Source organism: Nanorana parkeri, unplaced genomic scaffold (assembly GCF_000935625.1).
Source record: "Nanorana parkeri isolate BGI_ZX_2015 unplaced genomic scaffold, ASM93562v1 scaffold567, whole genome shotgun sequence".
Classification (NCBI taxonomy): domain Eukaryota; kingdom Metazoa; phylum Chordata; class Amphibia; order Anura; family Dicroglossidae; genus Nanorana; species Nanorana parkeri.
The window spans coordinates 501007-514079 of record NW_017306835.1 but is presented as its reverse complement, the minus strand read 5'-3'; the positions used below and the strand labels follow the sequence as shown (position 1 = coordinate 514079).

At 38.7% G+C, this 13073-nt stretch overlaps 1 protein-coding gene across 1 annotated transcript in view; it reads right to left on the bottom strand.

Moving 5' to 3' along the window:
- Positions 1-7124: 7124 nt before the first annotated feature.
- Positions 7125-13073, bottom strand: part of MCF2L (MCF.2 cell line derived transforming sequence like) — a 181184-nt gene continuing 175235 nt past the window's right edge. The window contains exons 29-32 of the mRNA XM_018562248.1: positions 10429-10556; positions 8796-8908; positions 7931-8034; positions 7125-7839 (exon numbers count right to left, since the gene is read on the bottom strand). Coding sequence (XP_018417750.1) covers positions 7745-7839; positions 7931-8034; positions 8796-8908; positions 10429-10556 — 440 coding nt within the window. The 3' untranslated portion in view covers positions 7125-7744. The remainder of the gene's footprint in view (positions 7840-7930; positions 8035-8795; positions 8909-10428; positions 10557-13073) is intronic.

The window sequence follows — 13073 nt, the reverse complement described above, 5'->3', positions numbered from 1 at the left end:
AAGGCAAAACCCTTGTAACCAGAACTGAACAAGGACACGTCTTGGGCTGTCAACACTATGGACGTTTCTCCAAGTGGACAAGGCCTGACCGCACTACAACAAGGTTAGTCCATGCTACACACTGCCAACACACTAAGCCCACAGATGCCTACTGTCAGGACTGGCACATATGCCAAAATCTTCTTTTTGCAAAAGACATTGCTCAAAGTGAGCAGATTTTACTGCACGAGGTAGAACAAAACATTTATGTGACGACGTATTTTCCCCTAGTGTACGCCCCTTCCTGCTTCCTGTGTGCAGTACTTCCTGTGTCATGGGCACAGTGAACAGCCACATGTAACAAGGACACATATGTAATCTGCACAGTACGTAGGAAAGGCATCATCTTTTGACCGCACAATACTATAACCGTTCAACTGCTGTTCCTATCATCTGCTGTAACCTGATGTTAAAGAATAAACACCTCTTTTGAATGAATCGGTATTGACGAGTTCAGCTATCTGACGAGGATTGTCCGCAGTGAGTATATCTGCTTATACAGGCCAGGCATAGAGGTCTCAGCAAGGGATATATTTCGCTATCACAACGATCGGAGTCAGAATAGTAATGCTCCTAAAAGCATCTTAATCTGGGCTAATAAACATGAAATGATACAGTAGAAAGCCAGTGATGAAGTACACAAATATTGGTATAGGCTTTTACTTGGTAATAGATCCAGGCACTCAGATAGGAAGGCTCAGTTCTTGCCCACCTCACATCAGAGGAGCAATCATTTCATCTCTACCCACATAGGTTTTTCTATACTGGAGGATGGAGCAGGCCAATTCTTTCTGCCTCTCAAAATGATTAATATTAGAAAATATGTTAAACGCCACCCGAAACATGTTTCAAATTTTGGATAGAGTCGGGGAAAGATAGACCTGTAAGGCATTTATTGCTAACTGTATTCTGGTTGACAAGACTGTACTTGCCTTAATGGTATTGTGGGTCAGTGCCTAGGGCAGTTGGGTTAGGGGAGACCGAAAACTTCCATCTTTTGTCCACCTCTGCACATTTGCAGCCAAACCTAACATTAGAACTGTAAATCAAAAGAATCACTAGTGCTTTTAATGTGTGAGGCAGATGCACATTCCGAACACATCAGGAAAAACTGTGCCAAGGGCAGCAGAGATGACTACCCTTAAAGGGTGAGTAAATTAAATGCTGAAATACATGCTCATTAGAAGAAGGCCGTGAAAAGATGGCAATATGGGCCTCAGGCACACAGCAGTACAGGTCCATTAGGATCTGAATTGGATTATGCTGTGGAAATTGTGGGAGTTCCCTTTGAACCTTTGTGAGCAGGTTGCTGCATTCATTGTGCAAAAGCCAATAAAAAATGCAAAGTGGATAGTAAAGGTCTTGTGGGCAGATGGGGTGTCTGATGCTCCAAAGCTGTACAAGACTGATGAGGATGACCCTATAGTAATGGGGGTCCCAGGATCTATATTGTTGACATCAGACCCTTCTGAGTATACCAAGAAATTGGCTAATAGTTTTTTTGCTTGCCAGTGCCCAAAACTCCTGAACTGCAGTATAACCCAAAATGCATAAGAATTACTGTGTTCTAACTCTTCCACATTTTATCCAAAATAAAAAGAAAACTGTTTTGGCGGAAGACTTCAAATAGGTATCAAAAGTGAAAATAGCTGTAACTGTAAAAAAGCAAGTAAACAGTAACCTTTCGGCATCTCCATTTCAATAAAATTCTTGGCTGAAGTTCGATGTGAAACCAACAATTTTAGGAGTGTCAGTTTCCAAGGTCTGCGGCCTTATTTAGTGGTTTCTTCATTCTGACCTCCACATCATTACAGGACTCCGTAATAACATGGAAGTCGGGGGGAGCCAGTGAACTCTAATGGGGACCTAGAAGATCAACACTCCCAGACTGCCAGACTTCAGCCAGGGATATCTTGCGAACATAGTGGTGTAGTCGGGGCACCAGAATGGTTAGATTGGCTACTTTGGAAATAGGTTGCTTTAACTATATTGGTAGATACTGACTTAGAACAGAGTATTGTGCACCTTGTGAACTGGGAGATGACGGATATCTGAAATGAAGCTCGACTCTAAAGAGAACCCATTCCATTCCTGGACATCGGCTGTCTTCACAGATGTTGTAATAAGAGACCACAAAACACAATTTAAAATTAGTACTTTTTTTTATAAAGACATACAGCAGGGAAATACGATGTGTTGCTGAAATGTTTTCAGGAAATCGTCATACATACAATATTTCGCATTCTGTACTGAAATATACATCAATGGCAGAAAAATAAACAGATGAGATGTTTCCTGTAAAGTGCAGTGACAAGTACTTATAAATCACAGGCAAATATTGACAAACTCCCATGAGAAAAATAATGTTTACCACAAATGTCTACACAATATTATTCAATAACAGTCAAATATTGTACAAAGTATTTACAAATAACTTACAATATACTAGAGAAGCCCACATCTGTGCAAATTGCTGTATCACCACAGACTAAATATCCCTATATAATACAGTCACCCTAGTAATGGTGTATTGTATTCAAAGGACAACAGATTGTCACATGATCCTAATTCCCTTTTGTTTACCAGTGTATTCTGCTATAGTGGTGCCTCCAATTATTACCAATTAAACTGCAAACTAAAGCTGGCCATACACTGTTAGAATTTCGTTTGAATAGTTCGTCGGAACATTTGATCTTGCCATCGAGCCAACTAATTTAGTGCGAAAGCCCTTAGAAATTTGCCCCAGATCTGCTACTTGAATGGAACCCCCTATGGTATTAAACAGGTTTTTTGTGTGCCCATTACAACAACATGTATGATTTTACCCGCATGAAGATGGCATTCACGATTAGAATTTAATTTCCTCCTCGCTATAGCTGAAAACAAACATTGATTAGACTCCACTAACCATTAAAAAATGGAATGAACATTCTTAAAATGTACATGATATTCTACTGGTGTATGGCAAGCTTAACTGAACTGAGGAAAGGCTTCAACTTCCAGGTAATGTATATTTTGCAACACAGAAAAAACAAGTGTTGTAAAAAGATAGTGATCCATTTAGAGATGCATCTGACTCCATCTTTGCTGAATTATGCCAATTTCTTCCCCTTCTGTTTTTAATAAAGAATTCCTTTAAAAACACTGCTCAAGAATAATAGGGCTGAGGGAAAAATGTATAAGCACTGTGCACCTAATGCACACCATCATATCAAACTCATTGTGCCAAGTGACCTTTTTGTGAAAATGGGAGGTAGCTGCACAGTTTGAGAGATCTTTCATCTTCCTGCTTTGGCTAATGTTTGGCCAAAAAGACTAGAATAGCATCCTGGAAGCCAAAGCAAGCATTAGCCCACAATTGTATGGCCAACATAGTAAGAAAAAGCTAACGAGCTACTATACAATGGAAGGACATTGATCTCTAATTCTGCAGCTGGGATATGATGGTAGTAAGCATGCAGTGATTATTTTACAATAAGCTGAATTCTAAGGTTAGCACAACCACAAGGCATCTTTTATCTTGTTTTATATATATTGGTTTTATAAATAGATTATATATATACAGAAGTATTGCTAATTCTCAGTTATCACATGAGTTAGGAAAAGAGTTTGCTAGTTTGGTACTATGAGTTTGGCACCTATGAGTTCTCCAATCTAAAAAATTGATCCCGATAGAGAATTTTTGAAAACTTATCAAATAAGCAAACATTTTGCTCCCATTTTTGACTTGTTTAAGAACAATCAATGCTGGGGGGAAATAATAAATGACTATATGTAGTTTTAATGTTGCATTTTCTTTAATGTGCAAACCTGTGTTTTTTAATATATATTTATTTATGTCTGCATTGTTTCACTGAATTCACGTAACAGATCCTACATTATAACCTACATTACATTTTTATTGGTTCTGTGCACTCTCTTTTATAGAAGAACTCTGTCATAATGCATGCTCTCCCATACTCATATAAAAATAGAATTCACAATTACAGACAAAGCTGATTTACCAAGGAGTTAATGACACAATAAAGTGTATTCACTTAATTCAAATATCCAACCGTCTGTAGATTAAATATGTACACAGTAACTTTTCTTTCACATGATTGCATAACTGAATTTTATTCATACAGTTTATTGTGTTAAGATTCTCAACTCCTTAGTAAATCAGTCTGGATATCTCCTGCAGTTATCATATAAGCATATATTGTTATGTAATTTACTATAGCAATTATTTTTCTAATTTTCTCTAGTATTTGGTAAAACTTGCTTGGAATATGTGAAATGAAAAGATTTCAGAGAGAAAGACTGGCATATGTATTGGCTGGCTTCTCTGCGGGAGGATATCCCACTGATTTTGAAAGATTTTTGCTATTTAATAAACCTCCTTATCTTGACCTCCTTCGTTTTTAGATAAGAAAAAGAAAAGTTCAGATTCAAGGCCCGCAGATTACTGAACTGAGTGCGAAAACTAAATTATATTTAACAGTCAAACAGGAAGGGATCAGCAGTGAAACACTAAAAGTATACATAGTACCTGAAGTGTGTACCCTGTTTTTAATGGAATTGTAGGAAAATACGCTAGAATGAACTTGAGGAAATCTGAATGCCACTATAGGCAGTACGTGGTAGTTGATCTTCACAATCACTAAACAAGGTCTTTATTTCTAATAATGGGCATAGATCTGCATGTGCACATGTCTGCCAATACAAGCATCATATTTTTCCTATTTCAGTCATAAGTTCCATGCTGGCCAGTGACCTACGCAAGGTTTTCTAGGGATAATGCTTAGGTCTGCAGCACTGCACAGACATCCCAATCGTTGGCTGATCCTTTTATCATTAAAAGCATTGCTCACCTTAATGATTTACATAAGCCTACATTTAACAGAAACTTCTTTAAAGCCAATTTTGTTTAAGTTTTAGATTGCAATGGTCTTGTAAAACTAAGATAGAGAATATTATACATAAACTGGTGGTATAATCTAAATACCAAAAGGAAAATATTACACGTTGAACATTTGTAGGATTACTATGGAGCTGCTAATGTAAGGGCAGTTGCTTTTTTATTTGTCACACTATACATTTTGATGCTTCTTTAGGGTACACAGCATTTAGGGTCTCTTAATAGTTATATATCAGGAATAAACTTTCCAATAAAAAAATATAACAAAGATTCACCCAGCCTACTCTGGGAAATCAGCTATGTGCATCAGATTTAGTACAGAGATATACTATACAACAGTTCTGAAATTATGATGACCACTAATGTTATCAGAAATTAAAGTGCCACAAATGTCTGCCCAGCCTGCATATTAGGATCATTGTGGAGGCAATAGTAGTAGTTACATCGTGACTGCATTTTCCTGACAGACAGTAAAGTAGGGTGTACATGGTGCAAATTTTGTCTGGTTCTTGATGAACCAGCTGAAATTCATAGAGCGGGTGCCTCTGTTTGCACCCTTACGCCCAGCATCCCTTGGTTAGCTGGTCGAAGGAGCAGGTTGGAAAATTTTCAGCCGAATGGCGCTAGCAGTCAATGTAATGGAAACAGCAGGAGATTCCTCCATCCACACTCATAAGCATTAATGGAGAATCTGTTCTATTTTCTTAGTCCAATCCGCAGGTTGAATGAAGCTTTCGAGTAACTGTTTAAAGATGCCTTGATATGGTCCTGTTTACAAGTAATGTAAAGATGGACACAGAACTCAGATGTGCATAAACAGTCTATCCTACACTGTGTTCTTGGCCAGTTTCTCAATAAAAACCAAGACTGTCACTGTATTTAAAAGCTTAAAAATGGGCCTCTCTGTAAAGAAAGGTTAACACTTATCTTGTCCTGTCACCCATGCCACCAGTCTTTGCTATGTTGAAGAGCTATGGTGGCTGAAGAATCTTTAGCATCCTACACACTTCAGGAAGTGTGGGATGCCTGTATCCCCTCTGAGTGCTGTGGTTCCTTCTGCCAGCCCTACTTGACTAACAGTGTCCTGTAGTGATATAGTGCAAAAAGCAGTGGCATGAGCAGTGGGAAAGCTAAATAGTAAATCTTTTCCTTACAGGGAGGTCTTTGTTTTACTTTTGTTGATTCAGTCACTTAGGCACCGAAATGTGTGTATGTGATTGGGGGTGGAGGGAGAAAATGTGGGCAGACACCTGTGAGAAAATCTCATAACAGGGAAAACAACAGCAATTTGACATGTCCTGCCTGCTTAGTATTTGCCCCAGAAAACCAGAGATTCCTTTGGTGTCCACAGATAGAAGACTGGCACCCAATCAAGCCCAAATCATCCAGATGTGATCATCTGTTGCTATGGCTAAATTGCATGTTGCCACACTATGAGAAAGAAAGCATGTCCACATGACCAGATAAGTAAAACAGCAATCTGAAAATAATTTAATAATGAAAAAAGAAATACTTGTAAAGTGTCCAATCCAGTTTTGAAAACCAGCCCAGCTGGGAATAAGAGATTGGGAGCCACAATTATGCTCAATGAGTAAACCATGGACATAAGTGTTAATATATGATATCTATACATGAGGTTTACTGACCATCCAAAAGAAGGAACCACCCTTGGGGATGATTCTGCTTTCACTCGTGGTAAACACACAATGCACAGCATCCTTATGGTAACCTAAATCTTAAGTTCTATACACACAGTACCAGTGCATGTCTGTTTATGCACCTGAGGACAATCATTAGAAATTTTCAAACCCAATTATAGGAAGAATAATGTTGGGATCAACGTCCGGACAATCAGAGGTGAAATTGTTTAATTTTTGTGACAATTTTACTCCATGCATGGGCACCTTAGAACTAGAAATATACTATGGGCAGAAGAGTGCTGAATAAAACATCAACTGAGCCTGAAACATGTTATTCTCCCTCATATTCCTTCTGCTAATAAAAATAAAAGTGCTCTACTGTATATAATTTTTTTAACTAGTGTGTTTAAAATATTCTCAGTGTATATTGTGGTTTATGCTTTCCCAAAGGCTTCCTGAAACACCGGGTCAATTCAGTGTTTTGGGTTAGCTATTTCCCACATAATCCAATGCAAGCTAATCTAATACACTTGGTGTTATACAGTTACAAAGGCTTGCTTCTGAAGTATGGAAAAAAATAATTTTGTATCAAATTCCCGTGCCATGTAAAACTGACAGTTTTTTTTTCTTTTTTTAAAAATTGAGTCACAAAACATCTAATCAACACTGTAAAAAAAAGTACAAAGTATAATAGTCTTTACAGATTCATTTTGCACCTGCATGTGAATAACTGGATGCACTTGCAGACAGTGCACTGTCTTGGAATGTGGAGCTAAAGCACCATCCATATTTGATGTCACACTGAGACGCGTCCTGCAGCGGTGATGGTTTTCACCACTAGAAGGTGAAATGTTGATGGCGTAAACACTGATTTCAGTTGTGTAAACTGAATGTCAAATACAGAAAGTGCAGTGTTCGACCCCTTTAGTCACTCTGGCACGTAACATCATACCTCCTTTACTACCATATTAATTGGCTTGGATTGCTTGCATGCAACTGGGCAGGGAGAGGTATAAAGGCACTTTGTGCCTATTTGGTGGGACAGGTATTCATCTTCATTTTCAGACCTCTGCCAGGCATCTTTCCTCCTAGTTCTTCTCGTTCGATTTGCAGTCTGGACTTAGCCAACTGGGTCATTCCTGCCTTGTTCATACTTTGTTGACGTTCAGCCCTTGATATCTGAAAAGCTGGTGCTACTGGCATTACAGCTTTCGCTGCAACTCGATGAGGTGCTTAAAGTGCTTGAAGCAGTTCCTGACTCTACACAGCATGACAAAAAACCAAATATGTATTAGCATCACCATTGAAAAAGATAATCAACAAAAGAAAGCCTGACTATACATAATCTTACCTGAACTACTGAGAGAATGTACTGACTTGGAAGTCCCAATGAGAGTCATAAGATTGCTGGCAGGCACTAATCCTTCTTTGTTGGTACTCAGATTCTTCACAAACCTGCAGTATTTTCAGTAACAGATAAACATAAACACACCTTTATTGAATGTATGCACAAGTCAGAAAAAAAATGTTTTCTTACATTGGAATAACCCGGTGTATTGGAACCCATCTGCACAGCATACAGGCTTGTTATTAATTTCCTGCTAGGAGCTGAAGTGAAAGGATGGATAGCACCATCATTTTTTAAGCATACAATAAGCCTTCATCAACCTGCCTTCTCATGAAAAAACAAGGCCTGTTGTTCAAACATCAAGCCAGGTGATCATCACCAACTAACATTTCTAGACCATGCAGCAATCATTTTGTCTTGACAAAGGAATCCTGCCTAGTACCGAAAGGTTGCTTTGCAATGATTGCCTTTTTCGAAGTTTGAACAAAAGACCTATTTAGGTGTACTGGTGAAGATTTATGGCACGGGTACAGCACAGGACATAACTGCAACTGCTAACTAAACTGTCTGCTCTTACTAATTATTCATATCCCTGAGGAAGCTGCTTGAACAGCAAGGTTCTACGTGAAGTTCAGATTCCTATAAACAGCAGTGGTGGTCCATCTATTTAATTGCGTGAGCATTCAAGCAGTAGATACTTTCCACATCAGAACCACAAATATATTATTTTAGATCTTTCTGTCACTAAAGACCTACCAAATGCTGAAGTTGGGGTACACTGTAGTAAATGACATAAGAATACAGAAGGTTCTAGGTCTCTTTAACATTCTAAGGTTTATAGTGGTAGTGACAGGACACTACTACTTACCACATTCCCTCCTCCTCTTCACGTATAAGCTGAACTGTATCTCCACTTCTCACCAGAAGCTCATCTGAACCATTCTTTCCATAATCCGCCACTACTGTATATTTCCCAGGGCACTACAATAACAAAAGGCAATTTCTGAAGTTTTTAGGCCTCATTCACACACAACGCAAGAGCAAAATTGTATATTCCCTATACACGCGTATGTATACGCATATATAGTAAGTGCGTCTATACGTGCTCTATATGCAATCCCAGAATGCATCATTCGTAATAGAAATTATTGTGAACTATACGCGTATATGCGCGGAAAATACGCAGAAATACGCTGCTCGGACGCATCTCGGTTCCATTCTGTTTTTGCGCATTTTTACGTTACGCAAATATACGACTCTATATGCAGCTATGTGTATGGAGCCATTTATTTGCATATGCTGCATTTGGTACAATATGCACGTACGCGCATATATGCGCGGCAGTGTGAATGAGGCCTTAGTCTATTGGTATTGGGGAAGAAAAAACTCACCAGGATTTACCCACTCAAAGAGCGAAAAAGGGCGCCTCCATAATGTAAAAATGTAATTTAATAATAAAAAACATGCAGCTCTAGGCTGTACTTACAAAAATTCAATGGAATAAAAGCGTGTAGAATTCGATGGGAAATCGGAACCTCTAGCAGGGAGAGTCTGCTAGAGTTTATATATTGAGCTGATTCCATTTAAGTTTGGAGATGTGTTGCATCTCCCCCAGATCTGTACTCTAATTATGCAGATATTACAATAGACACCAAATCGGAATTTAGACTGAGCTGACTACTAATTAAATAACTATTATCAGCTTTCAGCAATGACCTGGCGACGGATTATTGGTTTAAAGTTCCATGTGATCTACCCTGTTGAGATTTAAGAGCAGGATACAGGGGAGTTTTTCATATGTTCTGATGAAGGGGACGTGCCCCAGAAACGTGTAAACCTGTTGAAATCATAGGGGCAGAGGACGCTGGTGAATGACATCTTTCCAGACTCTCCCTGCTAGAGGTTTCGATTTCCCATCGAATTCTACACGCTTTTATTCCATTGAATTTTTGTAAGTACAGCCTAGAGCTGCGTGTTTTATTATTAAATTACATTTTTACACTATGGAGGCGCCCTTTTTCGTTCTTTGTTTCCTATCTATTGTTTTCTATTACAATGTTGTGCACTGTGACCTCTGTAGATAAGCAGTAGCTGGCCAATCTGAAGGGGCAGAAGAACTGATTATTTGGTATGGATTTCCCCAAACAATTGCTATTTTCTACCCCTCTGTTCAGCCAAAAAGATACTGCATGGTTATGGAAATAGCTGTAGTTGGCAAAATAATTGATGGTAGGTTTTTCCAACAGCCATCTCATGTCTTTGGCTAGCCTTAGGTATTGTTAATACTGTGGAGTCCTTTAGAGCTTAGCTATTATTCTTAATTTAGTAGTATGTATTTATTGAACATTAGATCATACGTGAAATGCATATTTTTCATTCATACTGCTAGTGTAAAATACAGTTTTCAAAAGTCAGATTAGAATAAAAAATAAGGAATATTACATAAAGCACTGTTAATAAAAGTCATTGTTAAGTTTATGTAGCATATTCATGGATCTTACCAACTTTTTATCCACTGTTTCTCCTCCTTCTTCCTCAGCATCAGAAGAATTAATTGGATCTTCCCCACTGGACCATCCATCATTATTTTCTTCTGAAGCATCCAGTGACTGTGATGTTCTGTTCCAACCTAATAGTGATATATGTGTGTGAGTGTGATATCGATGTTATCAACGACAAGTCTAATTACTATGGTGTCCATTTTAGGATATGCCTAAACATGCTTTTCTTCCAAAATCCCATCCCCCAACTTGATCACACTCCCTAAAAACAATTAGTTTTCTTGCAAAACGGAGTCACAAGTCTTTCCCACTGTTTTTATTTGTTTGCCCTCTGTTAGCAATCCTCCAAATCCTCCATCACTTGTATTAACTTGCTACAAATCAAGATCATGTGCCCACCTTCCTAAGTCATCCTTCTGTTGTGATTTGTAAAAATTCCTAAAACAGAACCACTGACGTCTGGGAGAAAGACAGCAACACACTACAGCACAAAAGCAGAACATTATAGCCTCCAATTTAACAACGTCTGCTGTTGCTGCACCTCGCCTGACGACTACAGTGTGCTCTCTCCGACGCGACCCCCCCACTTGCATCGTGTGTGGCAATCTTTGCTCGACAGAATCAATTTCTATCTGAATACAAACACAGTTGCTTACATCACATTCTTGTGCTTATGCTTCTGATCAACTAAACGTGAAGATATATGCACGACACATATATTTTTCTCCTGATCTCTTCCCCTGAAGAAACCCGTTTGGGCGAAACATGTTTGGACATACAGGAGCACTCATATAATTTTGAAAACAAGCAACTGCAGATTTAATAACTGTACGGTATTGTCACCGGATGGTGAATGCATCCGCATATGTTTTTATCTGTGATTTTTCTTTGACCTTTTGCTTTTTAATAATGTTTAAAATGATATCTCAAATAAATGTTTTTCTAAGATTTTATTTTTGAGGTCTGGGATTGTTTTCTAAAAAGCCCCTTTTCTTTTCTCCCTTTGGGCATTTGCACACCCCACTGTGGAAATACCTCCTTTCTCTACATTACAACACGGGGTGTGAAACTTCCAGTGCCTCTATATTTTCATTTGCAACCCATGTCTACTAATGTTATTTCTTGCTAAAACAGAACCAGCTTCCATTGTGAAAAACCAAAACACTGGAGAGATTTGTTATTAGCAGAGCACTTCTTAGTGAACCACTGAACTGCACAGTTTACAAGTGTTCTTATATACTCTAATGTTTAAGTGTGCCTTTCTTGCTCTTAAATAAGAAACCAGCAGGAAGCCTGAGTGCCTGTTTGTGTTGTATATCTGAGTATGACACTTGACTCTAAGGCATCTAAATCTGACACCTCACTAACCCAACTAGGATTACTAACTCTGAGGGCTCCTGTTTACTTGGATGAGGGTTGACTGAGATTTGGAGGAAGTTAAAACAATGGTTCTAAGGTAAATGAGAAACTAACCAATATTCTCAGATAGTATTAGCAAAACATTCCTTAAAATCTGTCCTGAATCCTGGATACAACATGCAATTTCCACATTGAACCCATCACATTTTAGCTACATATGAAAATTAGCTATCTACTGCATCTACCAAGCCCCCAGAGGACACCCCTACCCACTCCTGTTCTTTTTATCCTTACCCACCGTTATTTTAGATACATACTAACTATTCTGACATAGCCTTGTTGATTGAACAAGAACATATTGGTTCCATGACAATCACCCACCCCATGTTATTGACTATGTGTTATGTTCACGTTCGCCATGTCTTATACTGCATGTTCCTGTCAAAGCCCCTATGCATCTCCCTTCCTTTGAGAATCAATAAGCATATTGAAAAAGAAGGAGGTTAGGATGAGTACTGAATTAGGTTTAGAGGATAACAATGGATGACAACTGATGGTTAACTAAGGCCTTGAGTACACATTAGGAGAAAACTGGATGACTTACAATGATTAGGAATGATTGGGATTTTGCAGCAAAGCTGAGAGTTTAGGAGGAGGTTTGGCAGAAGAGTGAGGAACATGCTGAGGAAAATCCTAAATGGACACCAAATGTAGCAGCAAGAATGTAAAATAAAACTCTAGTTAACTGGAAACATACAGCTGCTGCACCTGAAAGCATGAAGTTACTTTGTTTACACTCCAAATAATACTCCAAAAATAATGAGTACATTTATTAGTAATGTCTACTATAATGCAGTATGCTAAACACAATGTTTCATGTACTGTACCATTAAACCCACAAACATAGGTAAGGCTTTCTAGGCCCCAATGAAAAAAATGATCAAGAGCCCCATGATAACCTACAATTAAACCTGAACTACAGAATAAGCAAATATGGTCTAAATACAAGAGCCATGTGTCTTTTTCCTTGAACCTTAGTGTGCTTTGTGTATTTCTTCCAGATCTGTGCAGTAATTCATGAAACTTTGCATTGTGAAGGAGCTTCCTGTTATAAAGACTAGTCACTGCTGCTTGGGTAGGGTGACTGATTTTGTGTCCACCCCCTGTAGTTCTCTTCAGGGAGCTTGTAGTTGGTACCAGTGGCGTAACAACCGGGTGGGCAGCCGGTGCAGCTACCCCGGGTGCCGAGATGCGGGGGGGGGGGCCCCGCCCCCGAACAGGAAAAC